Source organism: Natrix helvetica (assembly GCF_964273705.1).
Source record: "Natrix helvetica genome assembly, chromosome: 2".
Taxonomy (NCBI): Eukaryota; Metazoa; Chordata; class Lepidosauria; order Squamata; family Natricidae; genus Natrix; species Natrix helvetica.
Window position 1 is genome coordinate 139,725,053 of NC_138552.1, and position 26,104 is coordinate 139,751,156.

At 46.5% G+C, this 26,104-nt stretch overlaps 1 protein-coding gene across 2 annotated transcripts in view; it reads right to left on the bottom strand.

The window, feature by feature from the left end:
• The window catches only part of WDFY2 (WD repeat and FYVE domain containing 2), a 54,589-nt gene extending 32,696 nt beyond the window's left edge, over positions 1–21,893 (bottom strand). Inside the window, exon 1 of one of the 2 annotated variants that reach the window (XR_014174302.1) lies at positions 21,661–21,893. Coding sequence is in view for 1 of the 2 variants with exons in the window: in XM_081940697.1 (XP_081796823.1) it covers positions 21,661–21,800 (140 nt within the window). In the remaining variant the exon portion in view is untranslated. The remainder of the gene's footprint in view (positions 1–21,660) is intronic. The other variant, XM_081940697.1, reaches the window with a different exon arrangement.
• Positions 21,894–26,104: the final 4,211 nt, after the last annotated feature.

Genomic DNA, 26,104 nt, shown 5'->3' on the forward strand with positions numbered 1-26,104 from the left:
TAAAATATTTAAAAATATGTCTGGCAAATGTTGGAAATGTAACCAAAAGATGGACACATTCTATATCATATGTGATGGACTTGTGATAAAGAAAAAAAATGTGGGCAAAGATACATAGGTGGCTAGAAAAGATGATAGGGAAAAATGTAGATTTTAAAACCTGAACTGTTTTTATTAGGTATAACATCATTTAAAAATTGACAAGAAAATATGTATTTAATATTACATGTTTTTAACAGCAGCGAGGCTTACATTCACACAATAATGGAAAAATGAAGATACACTGTGAGATGAAGAGATAGTCAAGAAGATAGTAGATTGTGCAGGAATTGACAGATGGATATTGAAAATCAAACAGAAAGAAGACGCAGATTATTATCAAACATGGAATCTATTTTACCAGTGGCTGGAAAAAAGAGGTGGAGGTTAAGTGCAAATTTATAATGTTAAGCAATAATTACCCAGACAACACACTAAGAAATGTATTTAATAGAAAACCAATATATTTTTTTAAAAAAGAATACAATTCATTTTACCACAAAAGGTATCTGTCCCTTCCCTGCGAGTTGGGAGTGGGAGTGGGAAGCAGTGCAGAAGAGAGATGGAGGCCATTCCATCACCTTGTGGCCCTAAAGATCTATCCTGCTTACTTCATCTTTACCCATCAATATGTCTCCAATAGATCATGCCTGAAGAAATGCAGCCCTTGAGAAAAGGAGATGCCTTTTTTTATGGCTGTACAGGTAGTCCTCACTTAATGATCCTAACTAGGAATACAATTTCTGTTGCTAAGCAAAGCAGCTGTTTAGAAAAGCATCAGGTGACCACCCCGCTTAGCAACACAGTTTTGGGATACCTGGTTGAGGACTGTGCCATCGGTAGGTGGATCCTTATGTTTCTCCTGCTCTGCTCCTCTACCTTGGCTGGGCCCAGCAAGCTTCCTTCCACAGACAAGGCTGCCCTGCTGTCTTGCCTTCACTTCAGCCCACCCGTTTCCACACCATCTCCGGCCTTTTGGCCATCCTGCCCTTTGCGTTCAACATGCAGTCCTTGCTGCCGCCAACTCACCTTGGCCATTTTCTTCTACCACTGCTGGCCAGGAATCCAAGCATGGGCAAGGGGGTAGCCCTGGGATATGCGAGGTGAGCATGGCAAGGCGGTTGTTGGGCTCAGCTGAGAAGAAGAGAGCAGGATGGAGCCAGCAGTTCATAGAGAGTAGGGCCGTGATGGCAAACCTATGGCGTGTGTGCCACAGGTGGCACATGGAACCCACGCTGAGGGCATGTGAGCCGTCGCCCCAGCTCAGCTCCACCGCACATGTGCGTGCACCTCCCACCAGCCAACTGGTTATTGGGTCTGTGCCACACATGCATGGTGGGTGAGGCACATGCGGGCCACACATGCGCATGCATGGAGGGCAGGTTGCACATGTTGGGATAGTACATACAAGTGCCGGGTGCATGCGCAGGGTTGGGCACGCATGCGTGTGTGGCGGGAGAGCGCAGGGGGTCACACGTGCATGCACTTGGAGGCGCGCACAGGGGGCCCGCACGCACAGGGGGGTGGGGGGCACGGGGTGTTGGTGTTCCACATGCATTGCATTATGTTTGTGTGTGCTTTCGGCACACAGCAACTTAAAGGTTAGCCACCACTGGGGTAGGGGAATCATGTGGTCCTTGACTAATGACTACTTTGCTTAGGGATGGAAATTAAGCCCAGTTAGCATAATTCAGCACTGCTGGCCACCACTTTCATCCAGGGAGATGCCACCTGCACCACTACCCTGCCTCCAACACAGACTGCATCCCACTGTCTCCTCCCTGGCTGGGCTAAGCGAGCTCCCTTCGTCAGAAAAGGCTACATTGCCCTGCCACGTGGGCTATGCCCTCACCTGATCCTGGGCCAGCAGCAGGAGGAAGAAGAGGGCAACGGCCAGATGGGGAGGGCAGGGGGATTGAAGGCAGCAGTGGCAAAGTGCAAGGCAGCCAAAAAAGCAGAGAGGGGGGGGGAGAGACAAGACGAGACAGATGGGTGGCAGGAATTGAAGCTCGTGCTATGGCTGTAAATATGGGCAGCTTGCTAAGCATCCAAATTTTGATCAGGTGCCTGTGGGGACATTGCAGTAATTATAACTTTGAGGACCCAGCATAACTACCATATGTTCAGCACTGTCATACCTTCAAAGAATCACTGCACAAACGATCAGCGAGGTACAGGTAAGCGAGGACTACCTCGAAATATTATTGGATCTCTGTTTTGAAGCAAAACGTATTGCTACCTTCAACGAAGAAAAGCAACCCTACATAATTGTTACCGGTAAACCATGCCAAATAATTTCCTTGATAATATTTTGCATCAGCAAAGTGTCATCTTTGGATTTAAGCTTCAGCTAATTAGCTTTAGGGATTACATTCCTTAAATTGTGGATTCTACAACAATATTTTGAATATTCATACGACAGAGAACGCAGGTATGGATTTTCTCTTATTTATGGCCTTCTTCTCTCAATCAGATCAATAAAGAGGCTGTAAAAGCTGAAATAAGTCTCACGAGCAGAATTCTTTCCTGGGGAACAAAAGTCTGACAACCTGGCTAGACAGACTGATTACAAAAAAGAAATGTAAGGGGATAAATCGATTTTCACGGCTGCTCAATGCCATCTTCCAACAGAGAGTTGAACCTTTTGTCCATATCCAGAATTCAATACAAGCCAAGTACCTTAGTATTAAATTGGGCAGGTCTGTAAATATGCAACTTCTTGATATAAAAGAAGCATATTTTATATTTCTGTGTGCAGATAAGCCACACTGAGGGGGGGGGATGCTACACCACCTCTGAATATGTAAAGAAAGTAACTGACATTTAGCGAACAAAGGAAATTTGGCCATGACAGAAGCATTTCTCAAGCTACTGCAGTCAACCTTTGTACTTTTCTAATTTTACAATGCAGTTTTGCAATTAATGAAAACTGAACAAAAAATGAACAGAAGCCCTTCTATTTGAAAAAAGAAAACGTAGGCAGAAAATGCAAATGTTAGAAGAAACACAACCACAAATGTAGGCACCAATAGGCACATTTCAGAAAGAGGAAGGAAGGAAGGGAGCAGTTAGGAGATATCAAATTTGACCAATTTGACCCTGCTAGAAACAATCTTTTTTTTTTTTTTACATTATCAGCAGATTCTGTAACTTTACACTTTATGCATAGCTATCCAACATAGCCAGGTTTCAATCTTCAAAGTGGAATTGTAAGGTCAAAGAAGCAACATTAAATCCTGTAACTGTCATTTCTTTCTCACTGCCCAGGATATAATAAAAGCCTTCTTCCGTAACCGCTGACTACTAATGAGGGAAATCTCTCTCTTACATTGAGTGAGAAAAATCGACTTCACTTCATGCAGACAGTTGGAAATAACAAGAATTTGTACAGGATGCGATTTCCAAACTTGGCAAAGAGACCAACCCTTCCCAAAGGCCAAGGTCAGTCATGAGCCTTTGTATACCTGGACAACAATGCTTCATAGGACCACAATGCTGTCATTCTAAGGAGGAGAAAATGCTTACAGCAACTTCATGGTTCTAATAATGACTATATTGGCATCATGCACGATTTAGAGTAGGGATGGCAAATCTCTGACATATGTACCAAAGGTGACACACCACAATGATTTGGGTGACACACTTGCAGTCGCCAACATCCAACATCAACTATTCTTGAAAGCATGATCTGTTCTCACACAATTTGCGGAACGGCGAAGGGCAGTCTTTTTTTGAGTGGCAGCAGTGGTACAAGGAATAAAGGCCTGGGACTCCATTTCAGGCCCAGCCTCAGTGTTGCCCACCAAATTCCATAGTTCAAGATGGTCTAGATGTGGGGAGACACAAGGAATTGTTTCTGTTTTGTGTGTGTGTGTGAGAGTGAGAGTGAGTGAGAGAGACAGAGACAGAGAGAAGCAGACTCGTTAGGCATTTTCTGACACGCTGAGCCTAAGGTTCTCCATCACTGAGCACAAAATCAGATGAAGGAACAAACGTGTCAGCATATATTGTTTTCCCATTGTCTTATACACATGCTAATGTTTTCCTCTTTTCATTTATGTTGTTAGGGTCAGTGGATTCACAGTTGTACAGCAACTACCGGTAATAAACTACAAGGATAAACTACATAGCTAGACAAATATTACAACTATTTTAAAAACTACTTTAAAAAAACAGCAGCACTGCCATTTCCCGCAAATATTAGTTAATTGCTATTCAAGAAGTACCTTGAAATTCTCTCTGCATACGAACATAAACAATCATATGCCTCCAATATGATTTACAATGTATGTCACTTCTTTCTTTTTTATACTATAGATTTCTATGGACATCATTTTTAGCATCTAATTTATTTGTTCAGATGACCAACCCTTCCAAAACTTGCTGGTGCCATTAATCTTTTCTAAAAGAAACTTTACTTTACTTTTACTTTTATTTAATTTATAAACCGCACCCTCTCTCCAAAGGGACTCGGGGCGGTGTACAGTCATATTAAAACACAATATAAATACATATAGAAATACATATAGAAGGAGGAGGCGGCATACAGACTGTACAATAACAATTAAAATTAAAAATTAGAAATACATTAAAAAACTATCCCTAAAAAACTACCCCAGAAAAAATAATTGCCAGGAGGATAAAGATGGGACTATAAATGGTCTAGGCCAGCTAATTGGAACAGGTGGGTCTGAGTTTCTTACGGAAGGAGCGGAGGTCAGTAGTAGTTCTGATATCGGGGGGGGGGGGGAGGTCATTCCAGAGGGTTGGGCCCATCACAGAGAAGGCTCTACTCCTGGGCGCCACCCGTTGGCATTGCTTGGTGGACGGCACCCGGAGGAGTCCCTCTCTGTGAGAGTGAATTGGTCGCAGGGACCAAACAACAATCATTATTATTTGCAATCCTAAGTATTCAGGAAGCGAATGACATAATGTGGTGATCTTACATGTGGCTCAGCTGCAAAAATTCAAAAGGAAGCAAATTATGGTTTCGTTGCTGTTTTCTAATGATGAGGAATGGTATATTGACAGATCAGAAGTGAGCAAACAGATCTTTGATCAGGAACAACTGGACATACACAAAGCTTCTGGAGTCCAGTGGCTTTATCTCATCTTAGAATGCAGAATTTTCCTAGTAATCAGAGAATTAGCAAAGGCACCTTATTTATAGACCTTTCCATAGAAGGCGCAAAATAAGGACATGTATTATTTCTGCTATCTAAACTATTTGGGAAAGTCAAAGAAAGTGTTAGTAATCAACCTGACAGTATACCTTTTTTATTTTTTTCAGCGAGAGAACAAAATACCAAATATTAAACAATCCAAATTACCATTCAAGCATGCTTTATATTTCAACATTAAGCTTCTATCTGAAATCCAAGCAACAGAAACCCAGAGAAGGTTAAATCAAGCAATGGTTTCCAAATGACTGAATATAAAAAGGGGGGGATTTAGTGGAATTTCATAAGGGATTTTGAGGGCAAAATTAGCTTTCCATCAATAATATGCCCCAGTTTTTAAATCCAGGATCACACTTAGCTTTTGAGAGAATGCCAGGCTCCTGATTTCAAAATGATACGATAAAAATGTGGGAAGAACTGATTCAAGAATTAGATATAAATTAATTTAATTATTTCCCAGATTTAATGTAATACAATTCTTTCTCAAACAAGTTAACAGAAAGAACGTTGGTCTTACCTGAACGTTTTTTTCTGGAGTAGTGGAGGGAGGGGTCACAGCAGGGTTAACACAGCCTGATTGGTCCATTTGACTGAGAGAAAACTTCTTAACCTTCGCCTTCTCCCGTTGGTTCCCAGTTTCCGCGATGTCACGGCCAGCATCTGCAAGCAAACACAAAACAAGGACAAGCCCCCCCGGGGCCTCCCGATTCTACACCTCCCGGACCCTGTCTAACTAACTAGGGCGGGAAATGTGACCCCTCCCTCCACTACTCCAGAAAAAAACGTTCAGGTAAGACCAACGTTCTTTTTCCAGTAGAGTGGAGGGAGGGGTCACAGCAGGGACATACCCACGCTACGTCCCCGGGCGGGCAGACTGGGTCCCAGGTGAGGAATCGGCCACCACCCTCTGAAGGACCCTCCGGCCAAAAGATGCCTCAGCCGAGGCATAAGAATCCAAACGATAGTGCCTAATAAAAGGAGTGGGGGAGGCCCAAGCGGCCGCCCTACAAATATCCTCGAAGGGTGCCCTGGTGGCCCAGGCCGCCGAAGTAGCGGCACTGCGGGTGGAGTGCGCAGTGATCCCCGATGGGGGAGTCTTCCCAGAAGCTCCGTAAGCCTCAAGTATGGCCAACCTAATCCATCGTCCGATGGTGGAAGAAGAAACCTTGCATCCTAACGAGCCTGGGCGAAAGGAAACAAATAATGCCTCCGTCCTCCTAATGCCCTCAGTTCGCTTTAGGTAAATGCGAACAGCCCGGCGAACATCCAGCTTATGCCACACTAACTCCCGCTCCCTTGAGGGATTGGGACAAAAATTCGGGAGTACGACCTCCTGGGCCCTGTGAAACTGTGAATTCACCTTCGGAATGAACGAAGGATCCAAACGAAGGACCACCCTGTCCTGGTGTATAACACACAAGTCACTGCGTGAAGAAAGGGCCCCCAACTCTGAAATGCGCCTGGCCGATGTAATGGCCACTAAAAACACCACCTTAAGGGTAAGCAGACGCATGTGTACCGTCCTAAGTGGCTCGAACGGGGAGCTCGTCAGAGCCTGGAGAACCAGGGTCAGATCCCAGGTCGGAAACCTATGGACCGGAGGTGGACGGATGTTAGCCGCCCCCTTCAGGAAACGCTTAATCAGAGGAGAACGGGAAAGGGTGAGGGAACCCTCCCCCCCCAGAATGGTGGCTAAGGCCGCCACCTGACGCCGGAGCGTATTATGCGACAAGCCGTCCTCCAACCCCTTTTGGAGGAACTCCAACACGTTTGGAACGGTAGCTCTAGAAGGATCCAACCCCAAAGGGATACACCACTTCGCAAACGCTTTCCATGTGGCATTGTAAATCCTAACCGTGGACGGCCTCCTAGACGCCTCTAAGGTGGCTATAACTCCCGATGACAGCCTCTGCCCCCTCAGGACCCTCCGTTCAAGAGCCATGCGGTCAGATGGAGCCACTGAGGCCCTGGGTGATGCAAAGCCCCCTGACTCAGAACGACCTCCCCCGGGGGAATCCTCCAGGGGTCTGCTACCGACAGCTGGACCAGGTCCGCGAACCAGGGTCTCCTCGGCCAGTAAGGGGCTAACAGGATAACGAGAGCCCTCTCTGTGACTATCTTCCCTATCGTACGGGGAACGAGGGGAAGGGGAGGAAAGGCATAAAGAAGGCCCGGGGGCCACCGGCTCCTGAGAGCATCCGCTCCTTCCGCCGACGGGGACTGGAACCGGGTAAAGAACCGGGGCAGCTGAGCGTTGTCGGGAGAGGCGAACAGATCCACCAGAGGCGTGCCGAACCTGCTGCATATCTTCTGAAACAACTCCGGGCCCAGTTGCCACTCGCCATCGTCTAGGGTTGTGCGACTCAGCCAATCCGCCTGAAGATTGGACACTCCTGAGATGTGCTCCGCCACTATGGAGGCTAAGTGTCTCTCCGCCCACAGGCCCAACAACTGCGCCTCTCGCCAGAGAGAACGCGAGCGGGTGCCCCCCTGGCGATTGACATGGGCCTTCGTCGCCACATTGTCCGTAAGCAGGAGGACATGGTGCCCCCGCAGGTGATGACGAAAAGTCCGTAGGGCAAGTCTCGCGGCTTTCAGCTCCAGCCAATTGATGTTGTGGCGGAGATCCGAGGCAGACCAACGTCCCTGGGTCATGTCGGAGTCCATCACGGCCCCCCAGCCGAAGAGGCTGGCATCCGTCGTCACGGTGACTCTCTCGGGCTCCCAAAAGCAAGCCCCCTGTTGCAGCGCCGGGGACATCCACCACTGAAGAGATAGTCTCACCTCCGCTGGTAGAGGAACTGGCCGCAAGGAGTTGCTCATCATCCTTCTCTGGACCGGGATCAAGGCCCACTGGAGAGGCCGCAGATGGAGCCGGGCCCAGGGCACTATCCCTATGCAAGAGACCATCTTCCCCAGAAGTTGAGACAAGGTCAGGATGGAAACAGACCTTCTTTTTTGTACGGAGGAGACCAGCTGGCGCAGGCTGGACAAGCGTTCTGGAGACAGGCGGACCCTCCCTGACTCGGAATCTATCACTGTCCCTAAGTGTAGGATCTGCCGGGATGGGGATAGGTGGCTCTTGGGGAAGTTCACGGAAAACCCCAACGCCTGAAGCCAACGGATCGTCAGCCGAAGATCCGACTTGGCTCTGGATAGGGACCCCGCCTGAACGAGAACGTCGTCCAAGTAGCACTGAAGTCTCACCGGAATGGAACGCAGGTAAGCCGCCAGTGCTGCCAGGACCTTGGTGAATGTCCGCGGAGCTGAGGCCAAACCGAACGGGAGAGCCCGGTATTGGTAATGCCTGCCCCGGTGAGAAAACCTGAGATAACGCCGGTGGGACTGAAGGATGGGAACGTGGAGATAGGCCTCCGTCAAGTCTACTGAGGCCATGTAATCCCCCCTCCGAATGCCCTGCAGAATCGATTTCAGGGACGCCATCTTGAACCGCCTGTATACTAAGTAGCGGTTCAGGCGTTTCAGGTTGAGAATCGCCCTCCAACCCCCCGAGGATTTTGGAACTACGAACAGGTGGGAGTAGTAGCCCAGACCCCTCTCCTGCTCCGGAACGACCTCCACCGCCCTGATTTCTAGCAGATGGGCGACCGCGAGGTCCATGAGGAGACGTCGCTTCGGATCCCGGGCCGGGGGAAAAACCTTGAAAAAACTTGGGGGATTGGAGAGGAATTCTAACCTTAGGCCGTGGCGAACGGTCGCCCTGACCCAACCGTCTGACGTGATCCGATCCCACTCGTCCGCATACAGTGCCAGGCGGCCTCCGATGGGATGACTCGGGTTTGAGTCATTTCCCTCTGCGGAAGGGGCGGCCGCCCCCCCCACGAAAGGGCCGCTTGGACTGCGGCTGAAATCTAGAACGGTCCTGAAACCCCTGTCTGTTGAATGACCTGTCCTGCCTGTACGGTTGGTATCGCTGGTCCTGATCCCTGTCATAAGACTTGAACTGGGGCCTGCGATAGGGGTGACTACGTGACTCTGCCTTCTTGGTGGATGTAGGCATGACTTTCTTTTTATCTTTATTCTCCACCAAAATCGGATCCAAGGAAGCTCCAAACAAGTTTGGACCCTCAAAGGGAGCCGCTACTAGATCCCACTTGGCTTTATAGTCTATCTGCCAGTTCCTGAGCCATAGGAGCCTACGAGAGGCCACCGAGGTGGCCAAAGCACTAGAACCAAATCTAACAGCGTCTAGGGTCGCATCAGCCGAATACTGACACGCTGCCATTATTTTAGCTAAATCCTGGTGTACGCGCTCATCCTGGATCGGAATTCGATCCTGAAGCTGGCGGAGCCACATGACCGTGGTGCGGTTGAAGTACGAAGCAGCAGCCGCTGCCCGCACCGCCCAAGCTGAGGCCTTAAAATTTTTACGTAAGGTGAGCTCCGCCCTCTTGTCTTCTGGCTTGAGTTTGTCAGCTGCGTCCCCTGAGACCACTGGGGAAGAGGAGACTAAAGCTGCTATGGGCTGATCTACAACTGGGAGCTGAATAGCCTGCACAAAAGACTTTTCCATGTTATAGGCGCGACGGTCGTTGCTGCCAGGTGGGGAAAAATTAGAAGGACGGGCCCATTGGCTAGTAGCTACCTCTAAGAAAAGAGGAGGGGCAGGAATCTCCTCTTTATTAGTGGCCGTCGCTGAGAACATGACCATGTCTGGATCCGTGGGCGGTGGGACCGTGGGGTCCCCCGTGCCCACCTTGGTGGTTCTCCTAGCCTTCTTGAGTAATGGCTTGAACATGGCCTGGAGGAAAAGGTTAGAAGAGCGAGGCAGCTCAGGGGCCGCATCTTCCTCCTCAGAGAACCCCCAATCATCCCTCCGTGCTTCCCCCCTAGAGGAAACCTCACTCATGAGGGAAGGAGAGGAAGCCCTAGATCTGGACCTACTAAAGGGAGTAACTCGACTGTGATGGGAAGGCCTGTCCCTTTGAGCAATGCCCCTAGAGATGGCTGCAGAAATAATCCTTTTGAGATTCTCAGGGAGGTGTTCTAGATCCTCCTCATCACCTTCAGTATCATAATCTGGAGCCACGTAGGCCCTGCTGGATTTCCTACCCCTAATGGGACCTGCAGAGGTGCCTTCCAATGGGTCCCCCCTATCTGCCTCTCTAGTCCCCAGGGAAACAGAAGGAGAGCGAGGGCCCCCCCGCTGCTGACTCCTATCCGATCTATCTGAGGAAGCAGAGGAAGAAGAGGAAGGGCTGAACCCCCTGGCCACAGGTGGGGAAGGGCAGGAAGCCACGGGGCGTGGAGATCTGGATCTAGGCCCAGGATCCCGGGCCTGTCTTTTCTCCGCTCTTTCGATGACCTTCTCTATAGCCCTGGATCGCCTGAGCTCATCCCTTTGCAGAGCTCTGGAAGGTCTTTCCTCTGCTGAAGGCCTAGAAGCCCGAGGCCTAACAGGGGGAGTGGGCTCAGCCTTATCATCGCCTGCCTGAGATGGTAAGGCCTGCTGAGCCTCTGTTCTATCCGCCATCGCCCCACTCACGTGCACCAAATAAATTTGAGACAGGAACAGCCCTTCAGCTGGTGGGAATCGCCTGCTCCGGGCCTCCGGTAGACAACAAACAGCACGGCCACGTTGTATTCAGCCTCTCCGTGCTGCAATGCCCAGACACGTGATTCAAAATGGCTGCCGGCTTCTTTGGGCGGTCCCTGGCCAAAGCGCGCCTAAAAATGGCCGCCGACCTCGCCCTTCGCTTCCTCTGGCTGCGGGCGGCCGTTTGCACGCTCGCCGCCCCCAGCGGCACCAAAGCAAGACACTGGAGCTCCTACTCACCGGGAGACCTCCAAATCCCAGAAAAAACGGCCCCGCGCCGTCGCCGCAGGCTGTAACCGGCCCCGGACTGTGCGAAATTCAAAATGAAGCCGATTTGTCGCTTTCGCGCTGAAAAGCCCCGGCGCGCTGCGACTTTCACTAAAAGGCATGTGTGCATAGCCGTAGGGTCGCCCGGCACGCCCGAGACACCAGGCATCAGACCGGAGCGACCTTCTAAGCGGGGGGAGGAAGCCAGCGCCCCCCCCCTGCAGAATCTCTCAGCCTTCTAAGGGCAGCCAACAACAGCCCTGCAAGGCAGACCCACTACAAAAAATACATTTTCTAAAGGTAACCAAATTAAAATTTCTAAATTTAATCAAGATCAATTAACATACACTGACTAACTAGAAAACCTACTAGGAACCAAACCTGAGTCTTGGACCTTGACTGAGAGGAAACTGGGAACCAACGGGAGAAGGCGAAGGTTAAGAAGTTTTCTCTCAGTCAAATGGACCAATCAGGCTGTGTTAACCCTGCTGTGACCCCTCCCTCCACTCTACTGGAAAATGAATATGATTCCTCCCCTTTTTTCCTATAAAAATAGCAATTTGGTTTTCTGCAGGTATAATCTTCCCCCTGCCAATCACAATTGGAACTGGCAACTCCATGACTAAACAATGCAGTTGTAAAATGAAAAATCACCTTACCGCATCTGATTTACAACGGCAAATTCATTTGCTGCAGTCATTAAGTGAATCACCATAGGTCACTAAGTGCCAGGTCATGGGATTTGTGACTGCCTGCCTGTTGCCCCACTGACATTGTTCATTGAAGGTGATCATGTGACTATAGAAAGCTGTCACCATTGTAAATGCAGGCTGTGGCCAAGTGTCTGAATCATGATCACAGGATTGTGGGGATGCTGGAATGGGTGCAACTCTTGGGACAAGTCATAAGTCTCATTGCTCAGCACCATCATACCTTTGTTGTTGTTAGTTGCAAAGTTGTTTCCGACCCATCGCGATCCGATGGACAACGTTACTCCAGGCCTTCCTGTCCTCTACTATCCTCTGGAGTCCATTTAAGCTCATGCTGACTGCTTCAGTGACTCCATCCAGCCACTTCATTGTCTGTGGTCCCCTTCTTCTTTTGCCCTCAATCTTTCCCAGCATTAGGCTCTTCTCCAGTGAGTCCTTCCTTCTCACTGGTGGTCAAAATATGTGAGTTTCATCTTCAGCATCTGGCTTTGTAAAGAGCGGTCAGGGTTGATCTCCTCTAGGACTGACTGGTTTGATCGCCTTGCAGTGCAAGGACTCGCAGGAGTCTTCTCCATTCACCATAGTTCAAAGGCCTCAATTCTTTGGTGCTAAGCCTTTCTTATGGTCCAACTTCCACAGCCATACATGGCAACTGGGAAAATAATAGCCTTGACTATACACACTTTTGTTGACAGGGTGATGTCTCTGCTTTTTAGTATGCTGTCTAGATTTGCCATAGCTTTCCTCCCCAGGAGCAAGCATCTTTTAATTTCTTGGCTGCAGTCCCCACCTGTGGTGATCTTGGAGCCCAGGAAAATAAAATCTGTCACTACCTCCATTTCTTCCCCATCTATTTGCCAGGAATTGAGAGGGCCGGATGCCATGATCTTGCTTTTCTTAATGTTGAGTTTCAAGCCAACTTTTGCACTCTCCTTCTTTAGGTCAAAAGTAAGGACTATCTATAGTGGCACTTTCTGCTTGGTGTCAAAGAATTGTGAGAATTGCTGCGGTGCTCAGCTTTATTCTGTGCAAACAATGGTCACCCTCGGACCCTTCCCACGAGCCTCTGAAGTGCATCAAATATTCAACACGCAACCCAAGAAATGATTCAAGTAATAGAAACAAACTGTAGCACTTACATTAGCCTTGACAAAATGGAAGGAGAAAACTAACTTGAACACTTGATGTAACAGATACATTTGGACAAACTGAGGTACAGTATGTAACCTATTTTGGCATTTTGAGATAACTCATTTGATGACTGAATAGTTTGAACATATTACCTTGCCAGCAGTTATTTACCTGATATATTGTTATGTGAGACCAGTCAAATAGAATTCTCATTAGGCTGTCAGTAGATCAGGATAATTATCAGAGCAAGGTGAGCAGGAAAAGAAAGTTTCAGACAGTAACAGAGATTAATTTAGTCACTTCGCATGATGCAAGATTGGGGAAGGAACAGGTTTCACTAACTGTAAACATGAGCAGGTCAAAAGGGACAAAACAAAAACTTCTTGTGCAGTTCTAAGATTAATTTCCCCAGAAATATACACTCACATTGTTATTCTATGGCTCCTGCCCAATTGTTCAGAATACAATTCAAACACTGTTCCTAGCAAAGATAATTGTTCAGAAAAACAAACAGTACAGTCCTGGTCATTCCAGAAAATCCTATGTAACCTGAAACAAATATAAAACAAACGGAGCCTAAACTCAGGATGCACACCGAAGCACTGAGGGAAGCGATGGAGCCTAATCTTGTCCAGGGACAAGATAAAAATTAAAATTAAAAAAGCATCCCAGAGCTGTGAAGAAGAAAAGAATTAAGAGCAGGAAGGGAAAAATCTAGCCCAATTAGTCCGGTTTTATTTAACCTTCTCAAAGGGCTGGTTTTTTTCGGTTTCTGCTCACTTAGTCCAATAAAGAGACTTTTAGCAACTGAAGGAATGTTTTTACATCATTTATTTTTAGTTCTGCGGTGTATTTCAAAACAATGGTTCCTTCCCTAATCTATACAGGTAGTTCTCAACTTACAACAGCAATTGCGGCTGGAATTTTTATTACTAAGTGATGCAATCATAAAAACACAAGTGCAATGTTTAGTGATGGCAATCTATGAAGTCCTGGTTGCTGTTGTTAACTGAATCCCACAGTTGTTAGGTGAGACGTGTTGCTGACTTCCCATGACCAAAGTCAATTGGGGTAGCCTTCAGAAAGTTGTAAGTCCTATGCCAGCAGGCAGGTAAGTGGGAGAAGGAAGGAAGGTGAGTGGAGGTGTGAGGGAAGATTGGGGAGGGCGCAAGGGATGGACCAAGAAGGGCCATGGAGGTCGAGGAGGTGCACAAAGGGTTGTGCGAAAGGTGCCACACAAGCTGGGAAAGATGACTGAGGGTGGTTTGGGGAGAGGGTGAGAATGCATAGGAGGCATGATGAAGGACAGGGAAGGCAAGGGTACAAACGGTTGTGTGGCAAATACCACATGGACTGGAGAAGGTGCAAAGTGGCGTGCGAGTGGTTAGTGAGAACATAGAGGGGCTGAGCAAGGGCGCACTGATAGGGGAGACTAACCACAACAATTCGCAACTTTCCCCGCCTGCTTCCCCACTGACTTTCTTGCTGTAGGACAGAACTACCATTAATAAAACCAAAGTTATTGAAATAATGTGATTGAAATCAAAGTGCTTCTCATTCTACATATTATTCAGGGTAGAAGTCCCGTTTTTTTCAACGTAGCTATTCTGAGTGACCCAAGACCTGTCCAAGGGAGAACAATTGGCTGGGAGAAGACTTGTCATTTGCAGTAGCTCATTCGTACAAATGCACTCAAGAACATTCACTGCAGCATCAAACTCCAGGCAACTGAGCATTCTTTTTTAAATTCTACTCAGATTCATGCCTACGCCTATTCACTTGTCACATGAAAGACAAAATAAACGAGAGTCATAATGCAGCGAAGTAAAAGCACGCCATCTCATCCATCTATACTGTGAATCCAGAGGGCAGAAATTGGACTGCTTTTTTCATTATTGAAAGAAATGAAGGTATTCAGCAACTATCATCATGGATGATGCCTCGTTCAATAAGCAATAAACATTATTTTTATTATACTTCAAGATAATTACTTGGGAAGTGCTATAAATGGAATCAAATACATAACTGTTAATTGCACTCTGCTCCCAGTCACCAAAGCCTGCTCACACTCAATACCCTCACACTCAATACAATAGATAATTTTAGTTATCTCTCCCAAAGGCGGAAGACAAAGAACCCTTCCTGCATTGCTTGTACTTTTTAAATTTCTATTTTAGACTCAAAACCGACCTTTAGTTGTTCACTAGCATAAAAACATCTAGCATTGCATACTATGGAGAAAATGCGAGAACAATCAACTCTTATTGAAAATACCAAATATTTTATGCATTTATTTTGACTCATAATAACAGTATTGTCAACACACGCACTCTCTGTTCAAAATATTTTCAGAATGGGAGAAGCAGCCTCTAAGGCAGTGATGGCAAACCTATGACATGCGTGCCACAAGTGGCACGCGGAGCCATTTGTCAGGGCACACGAGGCGTTCACCTTTTTAAAAGCTATTTTTCCCCTTCCCCAGGCTCCAGAGGCTTTATAGGATCCTGGGGAGGGCGAAAAGAGCCTCCCCCTGCCCCCCGGAGGCTTCAGGGACCGTCTGGAGGCTTCCCTGAAGCTTTCGGAGCGCTTAAAACTACCCTCCGAGCAAACCGGAAGTGACTTCCGGGTTGCTCGGAGGGTCGTTTTAAGCGTTCCTAAGGCTTCAGGGACCATCCGGAGGCTTCCCTGATGCCTTTGGAGTGCTTAAAACCACCCTCCGAACAAACTGGAAGTTTTAAGCGCTCCAAAGGCTTCAGGGACCGTCCGGAGGCTTCCCTAATGCCTTTGGAGCGCTTAAAATGAACCTCCGAGCAACCCGGAAGTCACTTCCGGTTTGCTCGGAGGGTGGTTTTAAGCGCTCTGAAAGCGTCAGGGAAGCCTCCGGACGGTCCCTGAAGCCTCCGGAGGGCCTCCGGGGGTGGGCGGGGGAGGCTCTTTTCGCCCTCCCCAGGCTCCTATAAAGCCTCTAGAGCCTGGGGAGGGCGAAAAAAGCATGTAAAAATGGGGGGAGGGGTGCGTTGTGCGTGCATGCGCACTGGGGGATCGCACGTTGCATTATGGGTGCGGCACGCCGGCACACGACCTCCCCGCGCTCCCCCCACTTGTGGCACGCGAGCCAAAAAAGGTTCGCCATCGCTGCTCTAAGGATAGGTCTGATCTTTATTGTTCCAGGAGGTAGTGAGAAACATTAAGAAGCAGCTTATGACTAAACAGAGGAAGAAAATTCACAACTGTAAGGGGTGGTCAGAATATTCTGTCAAACTTGGTTTACAAGTGGCAACACCAATGAATCAAAAGAACTGGCAGTGGGATGGGAAGAGGGGAACTTAAAATATAACAGAGGCTTTTGTTACCCTCTGCTAACATCATTAGAGTGTAAAAACTACCATTGAAATGTTTCCCTTTATACATCATTGATCAATTTGGCCATTGCGTGTGTGATAGGCCCATCCACCCACCTCCCATGTGACATAGGAAAGATGAACAAGGAGAAGAATAGGAGAGCTAGAAAGAGTGGTGCTTGCAGCGGAATAGGCCAGGTTATTTTGAGATCCTTGATTCAATAAATTATGAGTGCCATTATTTCACTGCAATGACTGCTTCCTTTCTGTCAGGTTGATTTAGGACACGCTTGCCCAATAGCCCAATCACAGGTGCATTTGCTAAACTATACCTAACATTTTTTTTAAATTAAATCTAAGTACATTTCTCAATCAAAATGATAGGAGATATTCTTTTTAAATTTTAATTAAGTTTTTTAATTTTAATTCTGGGGTTTTTAGATTTTACTGTGTTTTAATTGTCTCTATTTATCTGCCTCCCTTCTCCATGTCCATGTACATGTATTTGTTTATTGTGTATGTGTTGTCTATTTTATATTTTATGTGTTTTCTTGTATGCCGCCCCGAGTCCTTTGGGAGAGGGTGCGGCTAAGAAATAAAGTTTATTATTATTTATTATTATTATTATTCTTTGCAAGGAAAGAAAATAAAAGGATGAGTGCTTCACCCCAGGGCTCATCCTGCATAATTATCTTTTTATATGATCAATTTTATTAAAAGTTCTAAAAAGAAGTTAAAGCTAATACATATTACATAATAAAGACATGGGGGGGGGAGACAAAAATGCAAAAATAAAAGATATAAATAGAAGCTTCTGATTTCCTTTGCAGCAAATACAAATATTTTAAAAAATATGTACAGTTACAAAAAACCCCCACTTTTTCTATTATCTAATGGTTTCTAATGATCAAAACCCCAAATAAAGCAATTTTCTGTTTTGTGCCAAAAAAAAAAAATCTATAAGGGACTTCATGTCAGCAATAAACATAGATGCTGTCTTTTCTCTAATCAAAGAAGTCAGTTTAACCTTCTCTGCAAATTCCATCATCTTCACCAATGATTCATCCATTGTGGGCAGTACCAAACCCTCCCACTGTTAAGCTTATAACAATCTTGCTGCAGTTGTCATGTATAAAACCTAGGCTCCATGACTTTTTTCCAACTGTCTACGCATTAATCACAAAAGGAAACACTTTGGTTTCAACTGTACATTGGTCTTTAAATTATTCTGAATAGCATATGTATGTGCATCCAAAATTTTCTGGCTTTATTACGCATCCTCCAAACATGATAAAATGTCCTTTCTTCCAGCATAAATTCATATGTACCTTTATACATTTTAGACCTACATAATTCTTTTCTTAGTGGTTCAGAATATCAGGTCAAACAGAAAACAATATCCTCAGCTAAGAACAAGCAATGGGGGTTAAAGCAACTTCCCGTTTACATCCTGCATACATTTGTCTTTCAAGCGCTAATTAGCTGAGTAAGAAATATTTTTCCAAGGAAGATGCTTCAAAATCACATGAGTCTTACATGGCCAAGGTTCCTTATGTTCCACTGTTTGGTTATTAAACAGATAGGCACACCCAGTGGCAAATTCAGACTTGACTTTCACAGGATAGAAGGAGGAGACCTCAGGAGTTGGCACCACATTGTTACTTAGCCAACGGAGAACAAAGCTTTGGATTAACTGGACGAACGCTGTAGCAAAAGAGAGACAGGAGACAGCATATTCTCCATGATGGGATTTCCTGCAACCATAAAAATTCTGGCTAGAAAATGAAACCTGTAGACTTCTGAGCTTGGTTGTTTTCCTGCGGATGTTTTCATTAGTGCATTGATGATGTTACCTAGCTTGGTAATGAAACATCTGCTAAAGAAAAACAAGCCAACCACACTCAGAGAGCACCTGAGCTACAAATTTTCTCTTGTAAAATGAATCCTGGAAACTATTGCAACAGCTGAACACACAAGGAGGATGGAGCTTCAGAAAAAAAGAAGAAAAAGAGAGACCACAGCTGGTTACACAATCACAATTCAAAGACTATACTTTCAGGCCCTAGCAGTGATCAAGTATTATGTGTAACCCTAAATAATATAATTAGTTCTCAGAGGAATCACATTGATTGTGGTCATTAACTTATTTTTAAAGGAGCTGTTTTGTTGTTTCCTGGTTTTAACTCTTCTTCCCCAAGACCCTAGCAAGAAGGACAGCCATACAAATTATTTAAATAAACAAGTGAACTCACCTACTACAAAACCTGCATTGACTACAGGCAACAGGAAAGAATATAGTCCTCAATTTACAACCATTCATTTAGTGACCATTTGAAGTTACAATGACTTACATTGAAGTTACGATGAGAAGTGACTTATGCCCATTTTCACACTTACAACCACCGCAGCATCCCCATGGTCACGTCATCAAAATTCGGATGCTTGGCAACTGGTTCAAATTTATGACAATTGCAGTGTCCCTAAGTCATGTGAAGTTCTTTTCAGACCTTCTTGGAAGCAAAGTCAATAGGGAAGCCAGATTCACTTAACAACTATGTTACTAACTTAACTGCAGTGATTCACTTAATAACTGTCTCACTCAGCAACAGAAAATTTGGGCTCAATTGTGGTAGTAAGTCAAGTACTAGGTATATTTTAAAAAAATATAAATGCCAAACTGATTGGTTGATGGAATTGATGTTTGGTGAGGATGACTGGGGATGATGTCTTGTGTTGTTCTGGGTCCTGGGTCGGTTTTTGTGGCTGGGACTCGTTTATTGACTAGGGCTGGTTTCCAGATGTCTGGTAGGCGGGAGGTATCGTCACGTTTATTCATGTTGTGGGGGTGTTTCTCTATTTCGATGGCTTCCATAATTATTCTCTTGTTGAAGTGTTCAGTTTCGGAGATTAACCTGGTTCCTTCAAAATCAATTTCATGTCCTGTTGCTTTTTTTTTATTATTAAAAGATTTTTTTTATTTTAAATTTTCAAAACAAACACAACACAAAGAATCCTCCTTCTTTACATGCTGTAGAAAGTGTATCAGTTGGTTAGAAAAAGCTTTTGTGGTCTCTTCCACTGTCGTCACAAAATTCGTATTAACTCAAGTATTTTAAATCAGATATTTTTATACATATTACCATCATCATACCTCCATTTTCATTTGACTATAGTTGTTTAAACGTCCTTCATCATAAAATCATCATACCAAGATTTAAAACATAACCACATACTGGCATTTCATTTGTTATTTCTAATATCCTCCAAAAACACTATATCCTTATGGCCTATTCTGACTAAACATCAATAATATTTAGTAACAAAAATTTATAATCCTCCTTTCCAAATCACTGCTTACAATTTACATCCAATTTCCTTATGTTGTACTCATACATACATATATATACATTGTTATCATTATCCCTCCTTCATTTAACTCTATCTATTATAGCAACAAAGCCAACATTCCACACCCACCCACCTATATTTATAGAAAAACAGCAGCTCCGATCACGCTTTGCTCGCACAAGCATGAAGCCAAAGGCACCAGCCTGAAGATGACAAGTGTGACCGCATCAAAACGTCGCCAAGATACTGTCAATCTTACATGGGAAAAGACCCGAATACGCCAAGACCTGCATACCTATACTTGTGAAAATCTACGAAAACAAATATATATATTTGTAGATTTTCATGGGTGTAGGTATGTTGGTCTTGTTGTATTCGGGTCTTTTCCCATGTAAGATGAGGGCTCTTGGGGTATATATATAGATATATATATCTTTGGCCCTCATCTTTGGCCATATGGACCAGAGCAGCCAAGAGTTTAATCCAGCAGCATCGGTAAAGCCCCTCCTTAATTTGTCCACATGCATTCTGACCTCACATGGGAAGAAAACAGTGGGGTGAAACAATGACAAGCAAATCGTGCTGGTTCTCTCCCTTAAATCCCTCCTTTCTCCCCAAACTGCTTTTCCCTTTTTCCAGTAGCAGCACCAAGCTTTCCTTACTCTTTTCTGCCACTGCTCTCTAAAAGAGTCGCATACTGTAGGAGAATCCTGCCAATTATGCACTGCAGCATTGCTAGCTGGCAATCCTAAAGAGGCAATGCAGGTGAAACCAAGAAAGCCTCAGAGCAATTACTGGCTATAAAGTGTATAACTGGAGGCAACAAGTCTCCAACAACTCTTTGAGGGAGATGGATGCTTCAAAAACGTGATAGAAAGATATGTAGGTAGGCAGAAAAGGCAGGTAGGTAGGGGGCAGGCAGACACAGATAAGGTAGGTAGGTAGACAGCAGACAGACAGATTAGGTGGCTGGCAGGCAGGCAGACAAGGTAGGTAGATACAGACAGATAGACAAGGTAGATAAGGTAGACAGACAGACAAGGTTGACAGATAAGATAGATGGGTAGCAGGCAGGTAGACAAGGTAGGTAGTTAGATAAACAAGGTAGATCAGTGGCAGACAGGCAGAGAGACAAGGTAGAGAAATAGATAGGATAGGTAGGTGGCAGGCAGGCAGATAAGGTAGGTAGGTAGATAGACAAGGTAGATTGGTGGCAGACAGAGAGACAAGGTAGACAAACAGATAAGATAGGTAGGTAACAGGCAGATAGACAAGGTAGGTAGGTAGGTAGGCAAGGTAGATCAGTGGCAGACAGACACACAACAGACAAGGTAGACAAACAGATAGAATAGGTAGGTGGCTGGCAGACAAGGTAAGTAGGTAGACAGACATAAAGTAGATCGGTGGCAAGCAGACAGATAAGGTAGACAAACAGATAAGGTAGGTAGGTAATTTCAGGTAGAGAAACAAGATAGCTGGGAGGGTAAAACAACACAGCCGCTTGGCTTACAGTTACATCCTAGTACAGTATTTCCAACCCCCTAAGCTTGGCTTTGGGATCACAAGACCTAGAAAAGAAAGGGATCCGCTCGTTTGGGATCTCACCAGCCCCTTGATACCGCGATCTGCTTGCTCACTCCATTCCCACCAAGTCAATCCCGCCTTCCCAACCTTCCTTTAGGAGCGGAGCTGCCAAGACTCGAGCAGGCGGCTCCAGACGGGCTGACTTCCCGGCTTCGCCTGTTCAGCGAGCGACGGAGATGCACCTGGCACAGACTGCCTCGTCCCGATGCTACACCGAGAGATCTTTTCGCGGAGATACCCGGAGCCCTCGCCCGCACTGACCGGGATGCGGAACGCTGTTTCGTCCAGGAGCCGCGCCAGCTCGGACTCGCTCCTCTGCACAGAGACCAGCGGCTCCAGGTAGCCGAGGCGGACTGCTTTTCTCCCCATGAAGCCCCAACCTTGCAGCAGCTGATGGAGCCGCAACGTCGGGCAGGCACCGCCGGGCAAGAGAGCGGCTCAGCCTTCCCTTCCCTTTGAACTGCTCGGGACCATGCAAGCCTCGTCCGACCGACCCTCCTCACCTGTCCTCCGAGACGCTGATGAGCCCCTCTTCCTTGGGCACGATGGCCGCCATGGTCACCGCGTCTTGCGAGCCCTCCGCTTGGCCGAGCAACAGGGGCCGCCGGGTGAGCGGCACGGACGGCGGAGGCTGAGCAGCCATGGAGAGCGCGAGAACGGGGCCGCCACCTCGACCAGAAGCTCCGCACGCCCTGCTCGCCCGCTCGCCCTACCCTTTCTGGCCGCGCTTGCGCACTCGGAAGAGAGTGGCAACCCCAAAGGGCTACGGTCGCAACGGCTTTCTCGGGCGACTTCCGGATCTCCAAGGGAGACTCTTGACTCATCTTGTGCGCCCGATTGGAAAGCGGGGCGGTGGAATGGGATATAAGAAGAGTCAAGCGGGAAGAGGAAAGCCCGGCTTAGTTTAGCTACGAGCTGACTTTCATGGCGGTTATTAGAAATCGTCGCCGCCGCTATATCAACTGCCCCTTCCATCTCGAGTGCAAAGAATTTTCTTCTCGCAGATTTTCTCTCGCGTCTTCGACAGGTAGAAGAGAGATCAAGGATGAGACAGATTTTACCGAGATGATATAAAATAGATAACAATAGAATTAATGAGCTGGAAGGGACCTTGGAGGTCTTCTAGTCCAGCCCCCTGCTCAAGCAGGAGAACCTATACTATTTCAGACAAGTGACTGTCCAATCTCTTCTTCAATACCTCCAGTGATGAAGCACCCACAGCTTCTGAAGGCAAAGCTGTTCCACTGGTTAATTGTCCTCACTGTTAGGAAGTTTCTCCTCAATTCCAGGTTGCTTCTCTCCTTGATTAGTATCCATCCATTGTTTCTTGTCCTGCCCTTTGGTGCTTTGGAAAATAATTTGACCCCCTCTTCTTTGTGGCAGCCCCTCAAATACTGGAATATTGCTACCATGTCACTCCTAATTCTTCTTTCCTTTAGGCTAGCTAGCCAAAGCCGAAGCCTGCAGCCGTTCTTCATATTTTAGTCTTGTAGAAAGTTAAAACCTACCCCTCTCCTAGAAAAATGAAATATCCTGGGAAATATTGAAAAGGTAGAATATTATATTTCCCTGGATCAGAAATGGAGAAACATGTTTTTAGGCAGGAAACAGACTCACTCTTAATAGCCCCCACCTTTGTCAATGGGCCATTAGGGGTCCTGAGCTAGTCTAGTCTATTTAACAAAGGTAGGATTAGCCTTCTACAGAAACACATGGCATCCTGGAACAACCACGTTTGGGACTCAAAAGACACACAACCTACAAAGCTAGCTAAGACACCCACCTACCCCGTCCTTGGGAGTATGACAACCAATCAGAATACATTTCTTACACAGGAACAGGAAACAGAGAGGTGGAGCCAAACAGTATAAAAAACTCAGGAACACTCAGCAAGCTCCTTTTTTTCTCTTTTCTTCTTTATCCAACATCTGGAAGCATGCAATCCCCCTTTTCTGTTCAGGAGCTCAAGCCATGTGATCCTGTTCACCATTAAACCATCTTTCCAAGCAGCCTCCATGTTTCCAATGTCTTTTCCCCCACTTGGAACTGAACCCAGAAGGACATTTCTTCCAACAGTCTCCAGGCCTTTGGTCATCTTAGTTGCTTTTCTCTGAACTTTTTCCAAAGTCTCAACATCTATATATCTAACCTGTTTTGTGAAGCTTAGGAAACTAAAGAATGACTAGCTCTCTCTTTTTTTATGCAGTGGCCTAAAAACATTACGCCCTATCTTCCTTCTCTCCCCCAAATCAAAGCAAACATCATTAAAACTCCAAAGACCATCTGTTGTGGCGTTTATGATTAAGCCAAGTGGAAGCTTCTTATAAAAGAATTGTCGGGTTTCCAGGACTTCTGCATGAGGAGATGGTTAAAAAGATCTGAAGGTGGTTCTCCTGCTTCAGCAGGGGGCTGGACTAGAAGACCTCCAAGGTCCTTTCCAGCTCATTCTAAACCTGGTGTAAAAGTCAGGAGGGGAAGGGGTTGAGAGTGTACGTGGGCATGCGACATATAATGCTCATATTCCTGATTTGCTTCGGATTTTATAATATATATAAAATAGTCGTTGGATTCCCAAAGCTATCTCCATTTCCCCCAATGGAAAGACAGCCAGATTGCTATTCTGTGGGATAGAAAGGTTCTGGAAAGCCCAGGAGATTTTCTCCTCCATCAGATTGACTTGCAAAAACCTTTGAAGGCATGCTGAAATTAATGCCCGATTCTTAGGCTTGAATGGAAATCCTTTCGAGATTGCTGTGCAGCCAACTACCTATCTTGGTGTTTTTGATCTAATTCTTAAAGAGCCCTCCCCCCCCTAACGTCTTGAAAAATCACATTAAAAAGGGTTACTACTTTGGACAATAGAACGTGTTTTGTCCTCCTTTTCATTGTAAAAAAGTTGGTCACCTTATTACTAGAGCACTCTGTTGAGGCAGCAAGAGGAGGAAACAGATTGTTCCATTAAACATCATTGTCCTTTCTAAAAATATATATGGAAATCAAACTCATTGCAGTGTATTTTTGGCTGACCCTGCAATCCCTGAGACAGCTTCTTTGTTGGGTATTCTGGCTTTAAGTTTGTTCCTCATAAGAGAAAGTACTTAACACCAGCTGGTGTTAAGGTCAGGCATTCCCAATGGCACAAAAGTGAAGAATAAATGAACCTATTAGCCTTATCCCTCTTGAATTAGATCCTGAATTTATTCACCCTGGAAGTTTTACAGACAGAGAGAGAGAGAGAGAGAGAAGGAAAGAGAGAGAGTAAGAGGGAGGGAGGGAGGGAGACTATGCTATTTAACTAAATCAAGCTTAAGTTAGATTTTATAAAAGTGGTGTAGGTTTGTCTTCTTATGTAGGGTTCATGAGTCTGTAGTAGTTCCTATAAATCATTTCATGCTCGTAAGTGGCCTCTTTTGCAGCACAATGAATAAAAGTGAATTCAGCATTAGGTTACCTTTCCTGCTCTTTCAAAAGATTCCGTGCTTCCCCGAAAATAAGGCAAGGTCTTTGTTCTGTAGGGAGAACGAGGCAGACAGGGACTGAGGCAAGGCAGGTTGAAGCTAACACAACCTTTATTAACAATGACAAACAGCTCATATGTAAGGCAAACCTTCAACCGGCAAACAGCAAAGCAAAGGACAGCTGACAGCTCTTTTATACTCGAGCTGTCAGACGCTTAACCAATCAGGTAGCTGATTTCTCCCGCCAGCAGGCTGCTCGCGTCTTAGCCAATCAGGAGCCAGCAATGCAAGTCTATGGCAGGGAACTTCAGTACATAACACCCCTCTCCTCCCGGTTGGCACATGCGTAGTCCTCCAAGTACGCCGGCCGGCATCGGCTCCGCCCTGATCGTCTTAGTTCAGGGGCGGCGGTCAAAGGAGGAGTCTCTGCTGGCTGGGCCTGTGGAACTACTGGAGACTGAGCGGCCGAGACGGCGGGAAGAGTGACCTCCGCTAGACCAACTGGACTACCAGGTAGGGCAGCCGATGAGAGTGTGTCAGGGCAAGTCGCGGGAGCGGCTTCTGGCGGCGTTAGTTCATCAGGGTAGGTTTGGGCCTTTTTTCTGATACATAGCTGGGGTGCAGCCGGTCCAGGGTTGTCCAGAGCTGGCGCCCCATCAGCCGTTCTGCTGGACTTTGGTTGGTGACTGGGCACGGTGTTGTGTGTTGCTCCAGAGGTATTGGGACAATTTGTTGTGCCAATTTCCTGTCCCCAGGCGGCCCAATGCCTCCTTAGCAGACCGGACAGTCTGCTCCACCTGGCCATTGCCGGCTGGGTGAAACGGAACCGTGGTCGCATGTCGTATGCCTAGCTGTCCTAGGAACATTTGGAAGGGCACCAACGTTAACTGGGCCCGATGTCGGACACCACCACATCTGGCAGCCCATGGGTTGCAAAAAGCATTCCCAACACCTTTATGACAGCCTCCGAAGTGGTGGATGGCATGAGTGCCAGCTCCACCCACTTTGAGTCGGCGTCCATTACAATTAAGAAGTTCTGCCCTTGGAACGGGCCAGCGAAGTCCAAATGGACTCGTGCCCATGGAGCCCGGGGCATGTCCCACTATCTGATGGGCACTGAGGGGGGAGCCGGCCTCAACTGCTGGCATTGTTGACAGGCAGCCACCCAGTCTTCTATCTGCTGGTCAATTTTGAGCCACCACACGTAGCTCCTGCCCAGTGCTTTCATGCGCACAATTCCTGGGTGAGCAGTGTGCAGGCAACTTAAAATTGGCGCTCTAAGATTGGGAGGAGGTACTACCCAGTTTCCCCACAGCAGGCATCCATTGAGAACGGATAGCTCATGCTGGCATACGTAAAAAGGCTGAAGCTCCTGACCAACTGGCCCTTGCGGCCACCCCCTGCGCACCCAGTCCAGCACTTTGGAGAGAACGGGGTCTTTTGCAGATAGCCTTGCAATATCCCGGGAGGATATTGGCATTGCTAATTC